This window comes from Tremella mesenterica (genome assembly GCF_000271645.1).
Source record: "Tremella mesenterica DSM 1558 unplaced genomic scaffold TREMEscaffold_25, whole genome shotgun sequence".
In the NCBI taxonomy this organism is placed as follows: domain Eukaryota; kingdom Fungi; phylum Basidiomycota; class Tremellomycetes; order Tremellales; family Tremellaceae; genus Tremella; species Tremella mesenterica.
Window position 1 is genome coordinate 68,296 of NW_006711249.1, and position 15,746 is coordinate 84,041.

The 15,746-nt window shown below is 44.7% G+C and overlaps 3 protein-coding genes across 3 annotated transcripts; 2 read left to right on the forward strand and 1 right to left on the reverse strand.

The window, feature by feature from the left end:
- Positions 1-11,093: 11,093 nt before the first annotated feature.
- TREMEDRAFT_66536 (uncharacterized protein) lies at positions 11,094-11,654 on the forward strand (the record flags this gene model as incomplete). Its single annotated transcript, XM_007008578.1, has 2 exons — positions 11,094-11,249; positions 11,295-11,654. 2 exons carry the CDS (start codon positions 11,094-11,096, stop codon positions 11,652-11,654), a joined length of 516 nt encoding a protein of 171 aa, XP_007008640.1.
- A 172-nt stretch (positions 11,655-11,826) lies between these two features.
- On the reverse strand, positions 11,827-12,776 carry TREMEDRAFT_66537 (uncharacterized protein; the record flags this gene model as incomplete). The annotated part of the gene is made up of 4 exons (XM_007008579.1): positions 11,827-11,888; positions 12,042-12,392; positions 12,447-12,588; positions 12,747-12,776. The coding sequence occupies 4 exons, from the start codon at positions 12,774-12,776 to the stop codon at positions 11,827-11,829; spliced, it is 585 nt and encodes a 194-aa protein (XP_007008641.1).
- Positions 12,777-13,644: 868 nt separating this feature from the next.
- On the forward strand, positions 13,645-15,005 carry TREMEDRAFT_57997 (uncharacterized protein). Its single transcript, XM_007008571.1, has 7 exons — positions 13,645-13,810; positions 13,861-13,909; positions 13,958-14,007; positions 14,059-14,072; positions 14,124-14,187; positions 14,247-14,391; positions 14,444-15,005. The coding sequence occupies exons 1-7, from the start codon at positions 13,686-13,688 to the stop codon at positions 14,939-14,941; spliced, it is 945 nt and encodes a 314-aa protein (XP_007008633.1). The 5' UTR covers positions 13,645-13,685; the 3' UTR covers positions 14,942-15,005.
- Positions 15,006-15,746: the final 741 nt, after the last annotated feature.

Genomic DNA, 15,746 nt, shown 5'->3' on the forward strand with positions numbered 1-15,746 from the left:
AGTCTAGGAGTAGGTCAGTTGTGTTTGCAATATTTGCAATAGGAGTACTTGCTTGTAGAAGATAAAGACGATCATGTTTTTGCGCAGAGAGAAGAACTTGGTGATTCTTGCAGAAAGTCGCAATTCCCTTTCTAAATCGCCATTCTGAATCTCCCCCATCTTCTGATGCGCCTACAGAGAGCAAATTTCGGTCCAAACCAGGAACTAAAAGCGTGTTTGGAAACTCCACCTCGTTTATGACTAGTGTACCTGCTTGTGTACAAGGTAGAATTGCAGAATTTCCGAATTTTACACGAGTTGGAGGGATCGAATGAATTGACAAAAGCGAATTTTTGTCATTACACATGTGATGAGAAGCACCCGAATCCACCACGAAAACTGACTTTGAATTGGCAGATAAAGCAATAGGGTCGTCTGCAGTAGCTACTGCAGTGAGGAAAGCGCTAGCGTCGGAAAGATAAGCGATATCGGCTGTCGCTTTTACATTGGAAGTTTCTTTTTCTTTTTCTTTCAATGCCAAATTTGCGCTTTTCCAATTTTTTGGTTTAGTCTTGCAATCTTCGGTCGAATGACCGGTTTTTTGATGAAATGAGCAGTATTTTGAGTGATCTGCAGGTGGAAATCGATCAATTTGTTTCTTCTGGTTGTTAAAAGTTGATTTAGAGCGAAATTTCGATTTCGCAAACATTCCAGTTGCGCTTTCTCCCTCAGTTTTCCTCCTACTCCATTCTGCTTGAACTCCAGCCTGTACTTCGCTTGAAGATAGCGATTCCCTGAGCCAAAGCGTCTGTTTAAGCGTTGTAAATGATTCTGGAAGCGCCAATGTCATAGCATAGGCTAACATCTTGTCTGAAAGATTTTCTCCAGCCGAATTCAACTGTGCATGTGCGCTGCGTTGCGCAGCAAGTGCTGGCATTGGATCCTCCCCTTCTAAAATCGTTTTTCGAGCCATTTCTTGAAAAAGCGCAGCTTGTCTCGCTCCAACAGCTGCAGAGTACTGTCTCTTAATCTCCTCCCAAAGCGATTTCGGATTTGGCGATTTCCAGTCCTTAACGGCGGTAGGAAGTGCTGAGGAAATTGTTTCTGAAAGCGATTGAAATATGATAGAGTACGCTTTTGCGCTTTTCAGACGTTCTTTGATGTTTTCCTTATCTTTCAAGTCTTTAGATGGCGGTTCGGCGTCGATATACGGTAGTAATCCTTTACCCATAAGTGTGGTAGCGATATGAGCTTCCCATTGCGCATAATTTTCGCTTCCTCGCAATTTTACAATTTTGACTTTTACTTCGGTGTCAGATGAGTCGGACATTTTGTAAAATGCAAATAACTTTTGAAGGAGTGATCCGAATGCGACGAAATTATCGGTGATGGTAGACGCAACGTGTTTCTATCGGTGTAGTAAAATCCAGCCCAATCGGTTTGAAGTGGACCAAGTAAAACGAGAAAGACGGGTTTTGCGATTTTAAATTTTGATTGTGGTGTCAAATTTAACAAATCCAGATAACGTTGAAACGACTGAAGCTACGATGCTGAGACCAAGGGTGGTGATAGACGCAATGGTAGCGGATGTGTGGGTGAAGTAAGAGGACTGGAGGTGGAGTATTGATTGAGATAATGGAAAAGCGATATGTTTCCAAATGTAAATCAGCTGAAGTTCAAACAACAAGGAATAGACTCTCAGAGTGACTCAGCTGATTGCGAGGCGCGCTTGGTATGTCCTAGGACTCAGAGGCGCGCCACTGGGGTGTCCAGATTCGTCTACACCGCTGTATCTGACTAAAGCAATACACAATGCACCTCCCACAATTAAGCAGGTCCGGTTTTAGGAATAGAGAGGAGTAATGAGTGGAAAAGAAAAGCGAAAAGTGTGGAAGTGATTTCGACTTTTCACCTGCGCTTCTGCAGGACTTGCCTTCACTCCCAGCCGAGAGCGTCGATACCGATACCAGAGGCTTGCTGAAAAGCGTGGATTTGAGGAATAAGAGCGATAATTTAAAATTGTGATGAGGGAATAAGGAAAAGCGAGTTTTTAATTCGTCAAATTTCGCTTTTCTCGTCAACCCGTGATCCAATCCTCACTTTGTCTTTTGTTATGAATAGTTCGTAGTTGCGGACAGGATCCGGTGAAGAGATTCGATAATTCCGATAAGAATTGATGGAATGGGGTTAAAAGCAAAATCTTGGAGTTGTAATGAAGTGATTGAAATTTTCGATTTTGATTTTTGATCTCCTGCTTTGACCGTCGCTCTGATTTACGATTTGATTTCAGATATAGATAGAGCGCGGTGGAGCGGTGTAGGAAAGACAGAGAGCGATAGGATTTGTGGTGAATTATGGAAATGGGAACAAAAAGTCGAATTTCAGATTCAAATGGTGATGTTTGAAATGTTGATTTCGGAATTTTGGTCTGCTGGTTCAACCGTTCCACCGATATCAAATCTGGTTGTAGATCCAGAGAGCGCACAGTGAGGTGATTCAGGAGATGTTGAGAGCGATGAAAACGGTGTAGAATTGAGGTAAAGAGGATAAGAATTCAATTTTGTGTGGGTAGGAGTTGTCTTATTGTTGCTCACAAAAATTCCGACTTTGTAAATGATCTCCTGTCCCAACCGCTCTTCCAAACCTCAATCTCTTTGCGCACCTATGTAGCTCCTACTGTCCCGTTTCTGATGATCTACAGAGCAATGTATTTCATTCAGAATTGACTGAGTTGTGTTAAAAAGCGATTTTTCTGGTTGATAGAGTGGTATTGAGATCGAAAATTTCACTTTCGCTATATCTCGCTACTCGTCGATGCTGTTGATCTGTCCTTTACGGTAACGGTGGAAGCGGTGACGCTTTGCTCAGATCCGAAGAGATATCGAGAATCGGAGCAGTATTGGAGGAGATAGAGTGAGAGTGAGAAAAGCGATTTGAAGCGAAAAGCGAAATTTTGAGTTGAGTTGATGATTCTACTGATAGTTCTACTGATTCTAATGCTGGAGGGACCGCAGGGGGTGTCGGGAGCAATAAGATGTCGTCTTAAGAGCGATATTTCAGGCTCATAACCTGTCAGATGTAGAAAGTAGAATGCATAAAGAGTACAATATTGACAGAGGTCAGATATGAGACGAGGGAATACGCGGAAATAGCGATAGCGCTCCAATGTGGCAGTTAGCCGATTGTACCATTTCCAACAGTAGGAGGAAAACTGAGGGAGAAAGCGCAATCCAAATTTAAAATCGCAAAAATCGTCTTTCTCGTTTTACTTGGTCCACTTCAAACCGACTGGGCTGGATTTTACTACAGATCATTCCAAATACTGCTCTATTCATCAGAAAACCGGTCATTCCACCGAAAACTGTTTCAAAAACCGAGGGAAAAGTTCAAAAAGCGCAAATGTTGCTTTAAAAGAACCGAAAGCAACAGAGGAATCAAAAGCAACAGCCGATATCGCTTATCTTTCCGACGCTAGCGCTTTCCTCACTGCTGTAGCTACTGCAGACGATCCCATCGCTTTTTCAGCTGAAAAATCGAAGTCAGTGTTTGTGGTTGACTCTGGCGCTTCACACCACATGTGTAATGACAAAAATTCGCTTTCATCAATTCATTCAATCCCTCCAACTCGCGTAAAATTCGGAAATTCTGCTATTCTACCATGTACACAAGCAGGTACACTAGTCATAAACGAGGTGGAGTTTCCAAACACGCTTTTAGTGCCTGGTTTGGACCGAAATTTGCTGTCTGTAGGCGCATCAGAAGATGGGGGAGATTCAGAATGGCGATTTAGAAAGGGGATTGCGACTTTCTGCAAGAATCACCAAGTTCTTCTCTCTGCGCAAAAACAAAATCGTCTTTATCTACTACAACAAGCAAGTTCTCCTTCTGCAAATGTTGCAAACACAACTGACCTACTCCTAGACTGGCACGAGCGACTTGGACATCTCAATGTTGGCGCTTTAGTGAATTTGTCAAAGTCAGGACGGTTGGGATGTGAATTTACAAACTCTCATGCAAAAGATTTTCAGTGCAGAAGTTGTGTAGTTGGAAAAGGGAGAAGATTACCATCAATTCCAAGCGAAATTCGTGCTACTGAACCGCTACAAGTCATTCATCTTGATCTGTGGGGACCAGCCCGAACTCCATCCCTTAGTGGAGCGCTTTATTTCTTATCTTGTTATGATGACTTCACCCGAAAAGTACATCTTTACTTTCTCAAACACAAATCAGACGCTTTTGCGCAATTACAACATCATATTGCAAAAGTAGAAAGACAACTTGACACTAAAGTTAAAACACTTCGCTCTGATAATGGTGGAGAATTCAGTTCTATGGCAATGAGGAACTTTTGCACAACACATGGTATTCAGCACATTCAAGTACCTCCAGATGCGCATACACAAAATGGACGTGCAGAACGACTTCATCTTACAATTCTCAATGGAGTTCGCACAGTTTTGGCGCATTCTGGCCTTCCTGCTAAGTACTGGGCAGAAGCAGCAAATTACATTGCTTATACTCGCAATCGATGTCCTGGTGGTCCAAAGCGACAAGTTCCAGATGACATTTGGTACAAAAGCGAAAAGCGACTTTCTCATCTTCAACCATTTGGGTGTAAAGTCTACCACCGTGACCATAAACAAAGCAACAAACTTGCGCAACGCTATCGCGAGGGACAACTACTTGGTTACCAAGAAGGTACAAACAACTTTCGCATTTTGGACACTCTCACACAGAAAATTTGGATCACAAGAGATGTCATTTTTGCTACAAAATCAGATTTCTCCAAAGTTCCTGAGGTTTCTGATCTAGAACTTACACCACAGGTTATTGGTAGTGGGGCGGATATTCACCGCAAAAATCAGTCAAATCCGTCTTGCAGGGACTTAGATATTCAAAAAGCAAATTCAAAATTCACAACAATCTCAATTGGAGTTGAAAAAATTAGAAATGACATTGCGCAAGACCCACAAGACGAAATCAACCGAAATGAAGCTCAGCCATTGGGGCGCATACGAACTCTCTTTGAGCAACTCGAGGAGCAAAGAAACGCACAGAATCAAGAGTTTTTACGAAATCTTGAACGTGATCCTAGACGTCAGAATGCAATTGCGCAACGACAATTTGCGCAAAATTTGCAAGATGAAGAATCCTCTTCCTCATCTGGAAGTTCAGATGAACTAAACCTCCATGATGATGATAACTCATTCAGTCTTGCAGCTCATGCGCTTGCAGCCACAAATCTACCCAACTCCTATTGAGAAGCGCAAAATACAGGTGAATGGGAATGTTGGAGAAAAAGCATGGATGAAGAACTTGCAAAAATGTCAAAGTACAAAGTCTGGGAAGTTGTGGACTTGGATCCAAAGATGCGCATTCTAAAGGGGAGATGGGTGTATACTCGCAAGATAGACGGAGAAACTGGTCTCCCATCTACCTACAAAGCTCGCTTTGTGGCAAAAGGTTACAATCAAGTGGAAGGATTGGATTACAATGAACTCTTTGCTGCTGTTGCACACAAAGATTCAATTCGGGTGTTTCTAGCAATTGTCAATCACTTTGATCTTGAATGTGACCAAGTTGATATCAAAGCAGCATTCCTGAATGGGGAATTAGAAGAAACAATCTACATGCAACCTCCAGAAGGATCCAACATCCCAGCAAACAAAGTACTTTGGTTACGCAAGTCACTTTATGGTTTAAAACAATCACCAAGATGTTTCAACAAAGCACTTGATAAGTGGTTACAGTCTCAAGGACTACTTCCTACAAAAGCGGATCCTTGTTTCTATTCAAAGCGTGAAGGCGATAACATCCTCATGCTCTCTGTACATGTCGACGATCAACTCATTGCATGTAATAATCGAACTATGTTGGACAACTTCAAAGCGGCACTTAATTCAGAATTTGAGTGTTCAGACTCTGGTCCAGTTGGATACTTTCTTGGTTTCAACATTCATCGTGATAGAACAAATCACAAACTGTTTATGTCTCAAGAACATTACTTTGAATCACTTCTTGAAAGGTTTGACTTGAAAGATTGCAATCCTGCAAAAACTCCTCTACCTTCTGGATTTCGTCCAATCCCTGCAACAGATGAAGAACATGAAGAAGCAAAACACTACCCATATGCCCAAGCAGTGGGGGCTATTCTTTATGCTTCAACCATAACGCGACCTGATCTTGCTTTCCCAGCAAGTCTCTTATCTAGATTCCTTAGTAAATGGAATGACTCACATTGGAAAGCGGTCAAACACCTACTTCGTTATATCCGTGGTACCTCTGATCTTTGTCTCACCTTCAACAAAGAGAATAGCAATCGCATTGCATTAGGTTATGCAGATGCAGATTGGGGAGGAGATTTGGACACTAGAAGATCAACCACTGGATATGTCTTTAAAGTTTATGGTGGAGTTGTTGCTTGGAAAAGTAGGAGACAACCCACAGTTGCGCTTTCAACAACAGAAGCGGAATACATGGCTGCATCAGATGCTACACGCCAAGCTGTATGGTTAAGACAACTTCTGGATGATTTGGGACTTGGACTTGGTCAAGAACCTTTGAAACTTCTCAATGATAATGCGGGAACTATAGCTCTTGCCAAGAATCCAGTTCATCATAACAAGACAAAACATATTGACCTGCGACATCATTATATTCGGGAGAAAGTTGAAGATAACACTGTCTCTCTGTCACATATTCCCTCAGCAGAGAATATGGCTGACTTGTTGACAAAGGCTCTTCCTTCAGATACATTTGATAGACTGAGGGAGCTATTAGGGGTATGTGGCAGATCCGCTTGAGTGGGGGTGTCGGAAATGGTACAATCGGCTAACTGCCACATTGGTGCGCTATCGCTATTTCCGCGTATTCCCTCGTCTCATATCTAACCTCTGTCAATATTGTACTCTTTATGCATTTTACTTCTACATCTGACTTCTTTGTCTTTTTCTTTTGTTGCCAATTTTGCTCTTTTTGAAGTCTTTGGTTTAGTCTTACAATCTTCCGTTGAATGACCGGTCTTTTGATGAAATGAGCATTATTTCGAATGATCTGCTGGTGGAAATCGATCAAATGGTTTCTTTGGGTTGTTAAAAGACGATTTAGAGCAAAATTTCGATTTTGCAAACATCCCAGTTGCGCCTTCTCCCTCAGTTTTCCTCCTACTCCATTCTGCTTGAACTCCAGCCTGTACTTCACTTGAAGATAGTGATTCCCTAAGCTAAAGCGTCTGTTTGAGTGTTGTGATTGATTCTGGAAGCGCCAATGTCATAGCATAGGCCAACATCTTGTCTGAATGATTTTCTCCTGCCGAATTCAACAGAGCATGTGCACTGTGTTGCGCAGCAAGTGCTGGCATTGGATCCTCCCCTTCCAAAATCGTTTTTTGTGCCATTTCTTGAAAAAGTGCAGCTTGTCTAGCTCCAACAGCTGCAGAGTATTGTTTCTTGAGCTCGTCCCAAAGTGATTTCGGATCTGGCAATTTCCAGTCTTTAACATCAGATGGTAGTTCCACACTTTCGCTTTTTCTCTCATTCATTTACATTACTCTCTTCTTGCTCCTAAAACCGGACCTGCTTTATTGTGGGAGGTGCATCGTGTATCGCTCTAGATACAGCGGTGTAGACGAATCTGGACACCCCAGTGGCGCACCTCTGAGTCCCTAGGACATATCAAGCGCGCCTTGCAATCAGCTGAGTCACTCTGAGAGTCTATTCTTTGTTGTTTCAACTTTAGCTGATTTTACATTTTTGAGATATCGCTTTTTGTTGTTATCTCACCCAATACTTCAAGCCTCGTCCTCTTACCTCTACCACACATTTGCTATCAGTGCGTCTACCACCACCTGAAATCTCAGTATCGTAGCTGTTGTCCTCTCCGAGTGATTGCAATTTTGTAAATTCAACATCACAACCAAATTAAAGCGGATGAGATTGTTTCGGAAAGCGATTGAAAGATGATTGAGTACACTTTTGCACTTTTCAGACATTCTTTGATCTTTTCTTTATCTTTCAAGTCTTTAGAGAGTGGTTCAGTGTCGATATACGGTAGAAATCCCTTGCCCAAAAGTGTGGTAGCGATATGAGCTTCTCATTGCGCACAATTCTTGCTACCTTGCAATTTTATGATTTTGACTTTTACTTCGGTGTCAGATGAGTCGGACATTTTTCAAAATTCAATAACTTGATAACCAATGGAGGCACAAAGCTGATTTTAAGTGTGGTGGTGGATGCAGCAAAACTGGATATGTAGTACGAATAAGAGGACCAAAGTGGAAGTATTGATTGAGATAATCAAGAAACGATATTTTGTGAAATGTAAAATCAGCAACAGTTTGAGCAACAAAGAATAGGCTCTCAGAGTGACTCAGATGATTGTGAGGCGCGCTTGGTATGTCCTAGGACTCAGAGGCGCGCCACTGGGGTGTCCACATTCGTCTATACAGCTGTATCCAAAGTGATACACAATGCACCTCCCACAATAAAGCAGGTCCGGTTTTGAAATAGAAAGGAGTAATGGATGAGAGAAGAAAACAAAAGTGTGGAAGTGAATGCGTCTTCACCTGCGCTTCTGCAGCACTTGCCTTCACCCCCAGCCGATAGCGTTGATACCAGAGGCTTGCTGTGAAGTGTGGATTTGAGGAATAAGAAAAGCGATAATTTAAAAAGGTGATGATGGAATAATTAAAAAGCGAGCTTTTGATTTCAGATTTTTGGTCTCCTGCTTCAACCACTGGTCCGATTTGCCCTTTGTCTTCGGATATAGATAGAGCGCGGTAGAGTGATGTAGGAAAGACAAAGAGCAATAGGATTGGTGGCGAATTGGGGAAATGAGAACAAAAGTCAAATTTGAGATTCAAACGGTGGGGTTTGAAAACTCAATTTTGTACATTTGCTCTGCTGGTTCAACCGCCTCACAAAAGTTGAATCTGGTTGCAGGTGTAGAGAGAACACACCGAGGCAGTCCAGGAGCTGTTAAGATCAATGGAATCAGTGCAGAATTGAGGTGATGAGGATAAGAATTCAATTTTGAGTGTGGAAGCTGTCTTACTGTTGCTCACAAAAATTCCGACTTTGTAAATAACTTCCTGTCCCAACTGCTTTTCCAAACATCAATCTCTTTCCTGTTTGAAGTACCTCTTACTGTCTTGCTTCTAATGGTTTAAAGAGTGTCGTATTTCGTTTGGAATTGACTGAGTGGTGTTGAAAAAGCGATTTTGTTGGTTCAATGAGGGAGGATATTGGAGTCGAAAAATTTTCACATTCAATCTATCTTGCTATACGTTAATGCTGTCGGTCTACTCTTTTCGGCAATGGTGGAGACAGTGACGCTCTGTTCAGATCTGAAGAGATATTGTGAATCGGAGCAGTATTTGTCACGAACTACGTTGTGACACCTCGATTATTCCACCAACAATGAGCCTCCTTTGACCATCAAAACCCCCATCACGCCTTAACCTCTTTACTCTACTCGTAACTCAGGACATCTGAGACCAAGTACGGCGAAGTTAGGCGGAGTTAGGCTAGGTAGGGACAACGGGAGCAGAAGTACGGCAAAGTTAGATGGACTTAGGCTAGGTAGGGACAATGGGAGCAGAAGTACGGCGAAGTTAGACGGAGTTAGGCTAGGTAGGGACAAAGGGAGCAGAAGTGCGGCGCTGTTAGGCGGAGTTAGTCGAAGGAGGCAGAGGATGGCCGGGGACTCGGGGAAGTTGGACGAAGCGCGTTGAAGTACGTCAAAGCGCGAGAGGGTTGGACGAATGTCTAGGAGGAATAGATAATATTAGCTGAGAAGATCGCTGAAGTTCTTCAGTGATCCTTGATTGTTGTCAGTAGTGAAAGACAGATAGAGATAGCTATATACAAATTGAGATACATTGCCATCAGTAGAACAAAACCCCAGTCAGAGTAACTACGCTGAAGTACGCCGTAGTTACACTCCTTTCGACATCTGCGCCCTCCCGGTTGGGTGAGACATTGACTTAGGAGCGTCAAGTTAGCCGAGGTTCGTTGACCGTCGGTCTGTTGGAAAGTAGTTGTTTGAAGGCTGTGACAATATTGGAGGAGATAGAGTGAGAGTGAAACACAATTTGAAGCGAAATTGAAAGCCGAGTGTAGTCAGTTGTCACAAAGCGTGTGACAAGTCGAGCGAATGTCGGGGAAGGGTATTTAACCAGTGATCGGTGGTAGTCTTAACCGCCGATTAATAGGCCTTTTCGTCACAGTGGTTAACAACACTGTCACGTTGGGCACTGTTATATCGAGCCAATGCTGGTTAGTTGGTCCTCGTGACACTCAATGCTATTCTCACCATGCCCAAAACATACCCAAAAGAGATATTCTTGAAAGAGATTGACCTCACGCTTGATCTTCTACTACCACTATCCCCTATCCGCTGATATTGCAACCTCATTCTTGCTCTTCTAGATCTGCACAACTCCACAGAGGACCGTCCCTAGATAGCTCGTACCTTTCCTTCAAGTCCATTCCACCCACTCATCTTGATTCAATCTGCGCTTGATTTCATCTGTCAAATGAGCATCACCACAACCATTTGTTTTGCATATCACCTCTTGAGCAAGATCGGCTATGTACTCTCTTTGGCGCACATTCTGTATTCCATTCCACAGGACCCAAACCTCAAGCTCCCCCTTGATATCAGCTTGGGCTGTTGGTGTATAGATTGGTTCACGGTCACTGCACAACCACTATAGCACAAGTCTTTGGAGTATCAAGTGAGTCGCTTATGCCTCACACATCTACTAAACTAACAGCTAGGGGGGACCGTAGCACTTTGGACAACTTGTAGTCTAATTGCTCTCTTAGAGAACATTGGGAAATACATCAAATGGCCAGGTCTGAGCCGTAGAGATGGTATCAAAGGGCATGTCCTTGATGATTTTGGGGCGTATTCTTGATGATTTTGGGATCCCGGAAGGCCTTGGATCTATTGACGGCACACATGTCAATTTAGACTGAGCACCAAGTCAAGGACCTGCCTCTGGTGCATATCACGGACAAAAGAAGAGATATGGCTTCAACATCCTTGCTGTCTGTGACCATCAGAAGCGCTTTACATTTATACCCCGGGGATTCTCTGCAAGGGCTTTGGATATGCGACTTCAAGCTTCTATGAGGCTTCAGGTTTCTCCTGTTGAATTCTTTCAGGATGGGGAGTATCTCTTAGCCGATTCTGGTTTTCAATGTACCACTGTCATTATTCCAATGTACAAATGCGCTTCAGGGGAACTTGATCTGCCAGGGAGACAAGTAAGATCATTCTGTCTATCTGTCTGACTGACCGCTGATGAACAGTTGTACTTCAATGACAAATGTGTAACCGCTTGTGTGACAATTGAATATGCCTTTGGTATCTTGAAAGGCTGTTGGCAATTCTTGAGGGGAGCAAAGATGCAAGTTAAGACCAAGGAGGATGAAGCACGAGTGTATGGAATGATACAAGCCGCTTTCATCCTTCATAACCTCACTGTTTCAACAGCATCAGACTATGTTAGCAATGAGGATTTACAAAGACAAAGAGGGACTGAGCGAAGGGAGAAGAACCAACTTCTAGTTGGCCAAAGGGGACATGCTGGACTCAAAGAGGATTACATTAGGAGAGAGCGTCTGGTAGAAGAGATGCTGGAATATGAGATTGATGAGTACATCTTTTGAATGTATGCATCATTGTACACAAGTCATGAAAATCTTCAAACTTGGGTGTGACTAAGTTTCCCATTCAGGAGATGGTTGAGATCCGGCAGTTGAAGGGGGAAGACCTAATGCTATCACCGCTTCAAGTTTGCACTCATATGAGGTTTGATGTGGGTTCACCTCCTGAATCATCTTAGCAGAAGCAAACATGGCCTGTACCAGATGTGTACGCATCTTGGCCTCCTTGATATTGTTCTTTCTATCAAGTTGTGAGATCTTGGCATCCTGTTATTGACAATCTTGTTCAAGTAAATCTTTCAGATCACCCTCCACTGGAGTCTGATTACCCTTCCGTCGCTTCTCTGAAAGAACTTCACCATTTGTCGGCCAATTAGACATGAGACTCACTTTGACTTTGGTCTGAGATGCTTGCCCCTTCCATGGTGCTTCTTTGAACATTGGTGATCTGAACAATGTTGTTGAGAGTTGTATCAGATGGAAGAGAGTCACCCAAGCCAATGTCCCCATCCTCCCCCTCCCCCTCCTCACCATCAAAGCCAAGAGATGCGCTCAAAGTGCTGGCAGTGTCTTCAGCACTTCCAGCCAACCTCCCACCCGGTCTGAGGGTGGATTTGAGGCTGGCAGAGACAGGGTTGTAGGAGGAAGCTGTGTCGGCTCTAAGAGCTGCATTCCCCGCATCTTGGTCTTGGAAGATAGGATTGAGATGGTCCCACAGGGGACACATCAGCCGCACAGTACCTATAGTCTTAGCACGCTGACATTCCGTGTGACTCTGACTGGATTCAAACTTACACTCGACCGCCGCAACCTCTTTGTCATAGTCTCCTGCCAATCCACTCTGCTCTGCCAAACATAGCTTTTCTCCACCTTGCCCATTGCCAGTTTCATTCTTATACAAGTATGCCTCTCTCCATTCTTTGAAAAGGGAACACAGCTGATGGAGTCAGCAGCAAAACAAGTCTAGCAGACAATAAACATGAGAGGTAAAGAGATTCACTTTATTCTCAGATGCTATGGTGTCTCAAGGTGTTGGTACATCATGTTCCGCTAACCATTGGGCACATTCCCTCATGACCTCTCGACTCTTCTTACCCTGATGACCATGGCGCCAGTGATCCACATTGTGAGGAATTTCAAGCCGTTGAATGACGAGATCTATGGAGGTGTATCCGGCCGGATTTGGTTCATCATCCCATTTGACTGCACTTTTCTTCCCTTTCTTCTCACCCTTGGCTTCGCTCTTGTTTTTTTCTTGAGGGGTGGTAATAGTGGTATCAACAATAGTGGCAGAGGAAGCAGCACCAAGTGGAGTAGTAGTAGTGATAGGAGGTTTTAGTCCAACACCAGTGCAACGGATGCTGATGCCTGTTGGACGTTGGTGTGATGGGAATCTGACGCACAGGCAAGACCGACTGATGTGGCATCCTATGACTATCAGTGTGATCCAGCAGTTATTTCTGTTTGTCTCATGGACTCACCAGAGGTGATTTGATGTGTATTGACAGGTGGTTGGATATATTGATGAATGACCTTGGTGCTCGTTCGGATTCCTACGCACCGAAAATCGTGTTTGTTCTATTGAACAAGTTGCTTGGAGAGATTACCGCTTCAGGACATGCATGCTGTAGCTGTACGTTTGCTTTCTGTAATTGACACCCGCTGAGGTAGTCAGCCAAGGTTTGTTGGCCGTCGGTCTGCTGAGAAGAGGAGAAACAAAGATCATGACACCCTATGGGTGTAATGCATACGCCTAAAGGGTGACGTGCACTAAGCTCTTGTGAATTAAAGATCCAATGCTCAGCTCATAGTATGAGCTGAGACCCTTTATAAACTGCCTGTGCTGCGACCGAGATTCGAGATTTATGACAAGGGGTGACAGAGGTGGATCAGGAGGAGACATCTTACTTTCAGACAGGTATCACGTGACTCTCGGTGATGGGAGACGCTTCTTCTGGTGTTGACCCAAATGTTCCTGCTATATCCTGCTCTCCTTCGCTTTCCCCTCACACATCGTGGAATGTCGAGCTCGTCATGCCAGTCGCCATACACGACGACGAGCCTAAAGAGGATTTCCCAGAGCTATCGTCGAGGGATCAGGCGGCGTACCCCACCCCAGACCATTTCAGAGTTAAAAACATCCCTCCTGCGGCTTACTAGTGAGCCCTCCTCTCGGCCTACAAGCCAGACTTTCGACATTGACCTTCAGTGTTCCCGACTTTATCACTCGCGATGAGGAAGGATTTTTACTAAAACGGGTTCGTCCCCCGGTATAATGGTATGGTCATACATGCTTATGGGTCAAGCTGGGCGAAACTCCACAGCCGAAATGGAAGATTATGTCTTCCGGTCGACGGTGAGTCTCTCACATGGCTGTGTTCGGAGATATAGAATGCTGATAGAAAAGGCTTCACTATTGGGGTGAGCTGCTGTTCGATTTCGCAATTGAATACTCGACTAATCTCTGCGCAGGAGGTAATGTCTCGAAAAAAGGTGTTCTACTACCCGAGCCTCTGCCTGACTTCCTCACAGCCTTGTAAGTCCCACGGCTGTAAGGGGGTCTAGACAATCAAGTCGTCGCTCATGTGCGTATAGCCCTGATATCATCCAGCGGATAGAGACATTCCTCGATCGTACGCTGGGGCGAGATGATGCCTCTTGCTCTGACGGCACGACCGAACACATGCTCGGGATCAATCAAGTACTCGTCAATGAGTATGGCCCGGGAGACGGCATATCTGTGAGTTTACATCATCAATCAGAATACCTCATCGTCATGGCTGACATGATTGCCTCACGAAGATGGGCCAGCTTTCCGACCCTTAGTCGTCACTCTTTCACTCGGATCACATACCGTCCTAGATCTCCATCAATATCTCTCCTACACTTCTCCCTCTCCACCCATGACCGCGACACCCTCCTCAGACCTTCAAGACTCGACCGAAGGTCGTCCCATAGCTGCCGTCCCTTTCGCTCATGTTTTACTCATGCCCCGTTCTCTCCTCGTGCTGTCGTCCAGTCTGTATGCTTCACACCTACATGGTATATCGGCAAGAACCGAGGACTTCGTGTCTAGTTCGTCCTCACCGGTGTCGGCGTCGGCGTCAGGAGGAGTTGTGATTGCGAATGCCGATTTGATAGGCGATCCAGAGGTGGGGGACGCTTTACGCGACGCCGGGAGTTGGCGAGGTATACGAGGAACCCGGACGAGCTTGACCTTCCGCCATGCAGAAAAGGTGTTAAAAGGAGGAGCGTTGGGTTTGATCCACGGAGCGCTCCGTCGCGGCTGATATCGATGCCGACATCATGTAGCGAAACCTGTAAACTACGTCAGCAATGCATCATTGACTGTCCTTGTTTGCCTTATGGGACTGCAAGGGAAAGCGACTGAGAGGAATGTCTTACTTACCTCACGTTTCCAATCCTAAACCGAACTCATCCATCATATGCTGCAACACAGTCTTTCGTCCCTCGATGTGGGATGAAGCGGAAGTGGATGATTGTATGCTCTCCTTCGGCCTTCCTCCCTGCATGACGTGGTCTCCAGGTGTATGTCGTCTATCCCCCTCGTCCCCTCTGGACTCGCTCATGGTTCTCAAAGTCGGGTCAAAGTCAACCAGATCATCACTCTCTAACCCTTTCTTCACGCTCCCACCTTCTCTCGGCGTCAAACCTCGCCGAGACTTCCTACCCAAACTCCCAAAGACGTCGAATGATTCGTCATTATGTATCTTCCCCACGGACGGTAGAAGGGGAGAGAAAGACGTGTCGGGAGAGATAGGTTCAGGCAACGAAGAGGTGGTCGGCATCGTCCCTAACTCGGCAGACCAATCCAACTCTTCCGTCTCTTCTTCTTCCCTTGATCTGTCCTTGATGTGGAGGATCAGACCGGATCGTTTAGCTAAGACAGCGAAAGCCATGACGACCACAGCTAATTCCGACTCGGATCCTTGGACCACACGGATCGGGTTGATGATGGTCAGATCGATACCCAACACGTCATCAGCCAAGACGCCAAGGATACACTTTACAATGGTTATCTCGTCTTGACGCGTCTTGCACTCTCGTGATTCGTCCGGGAGGGCGAGACGAGTG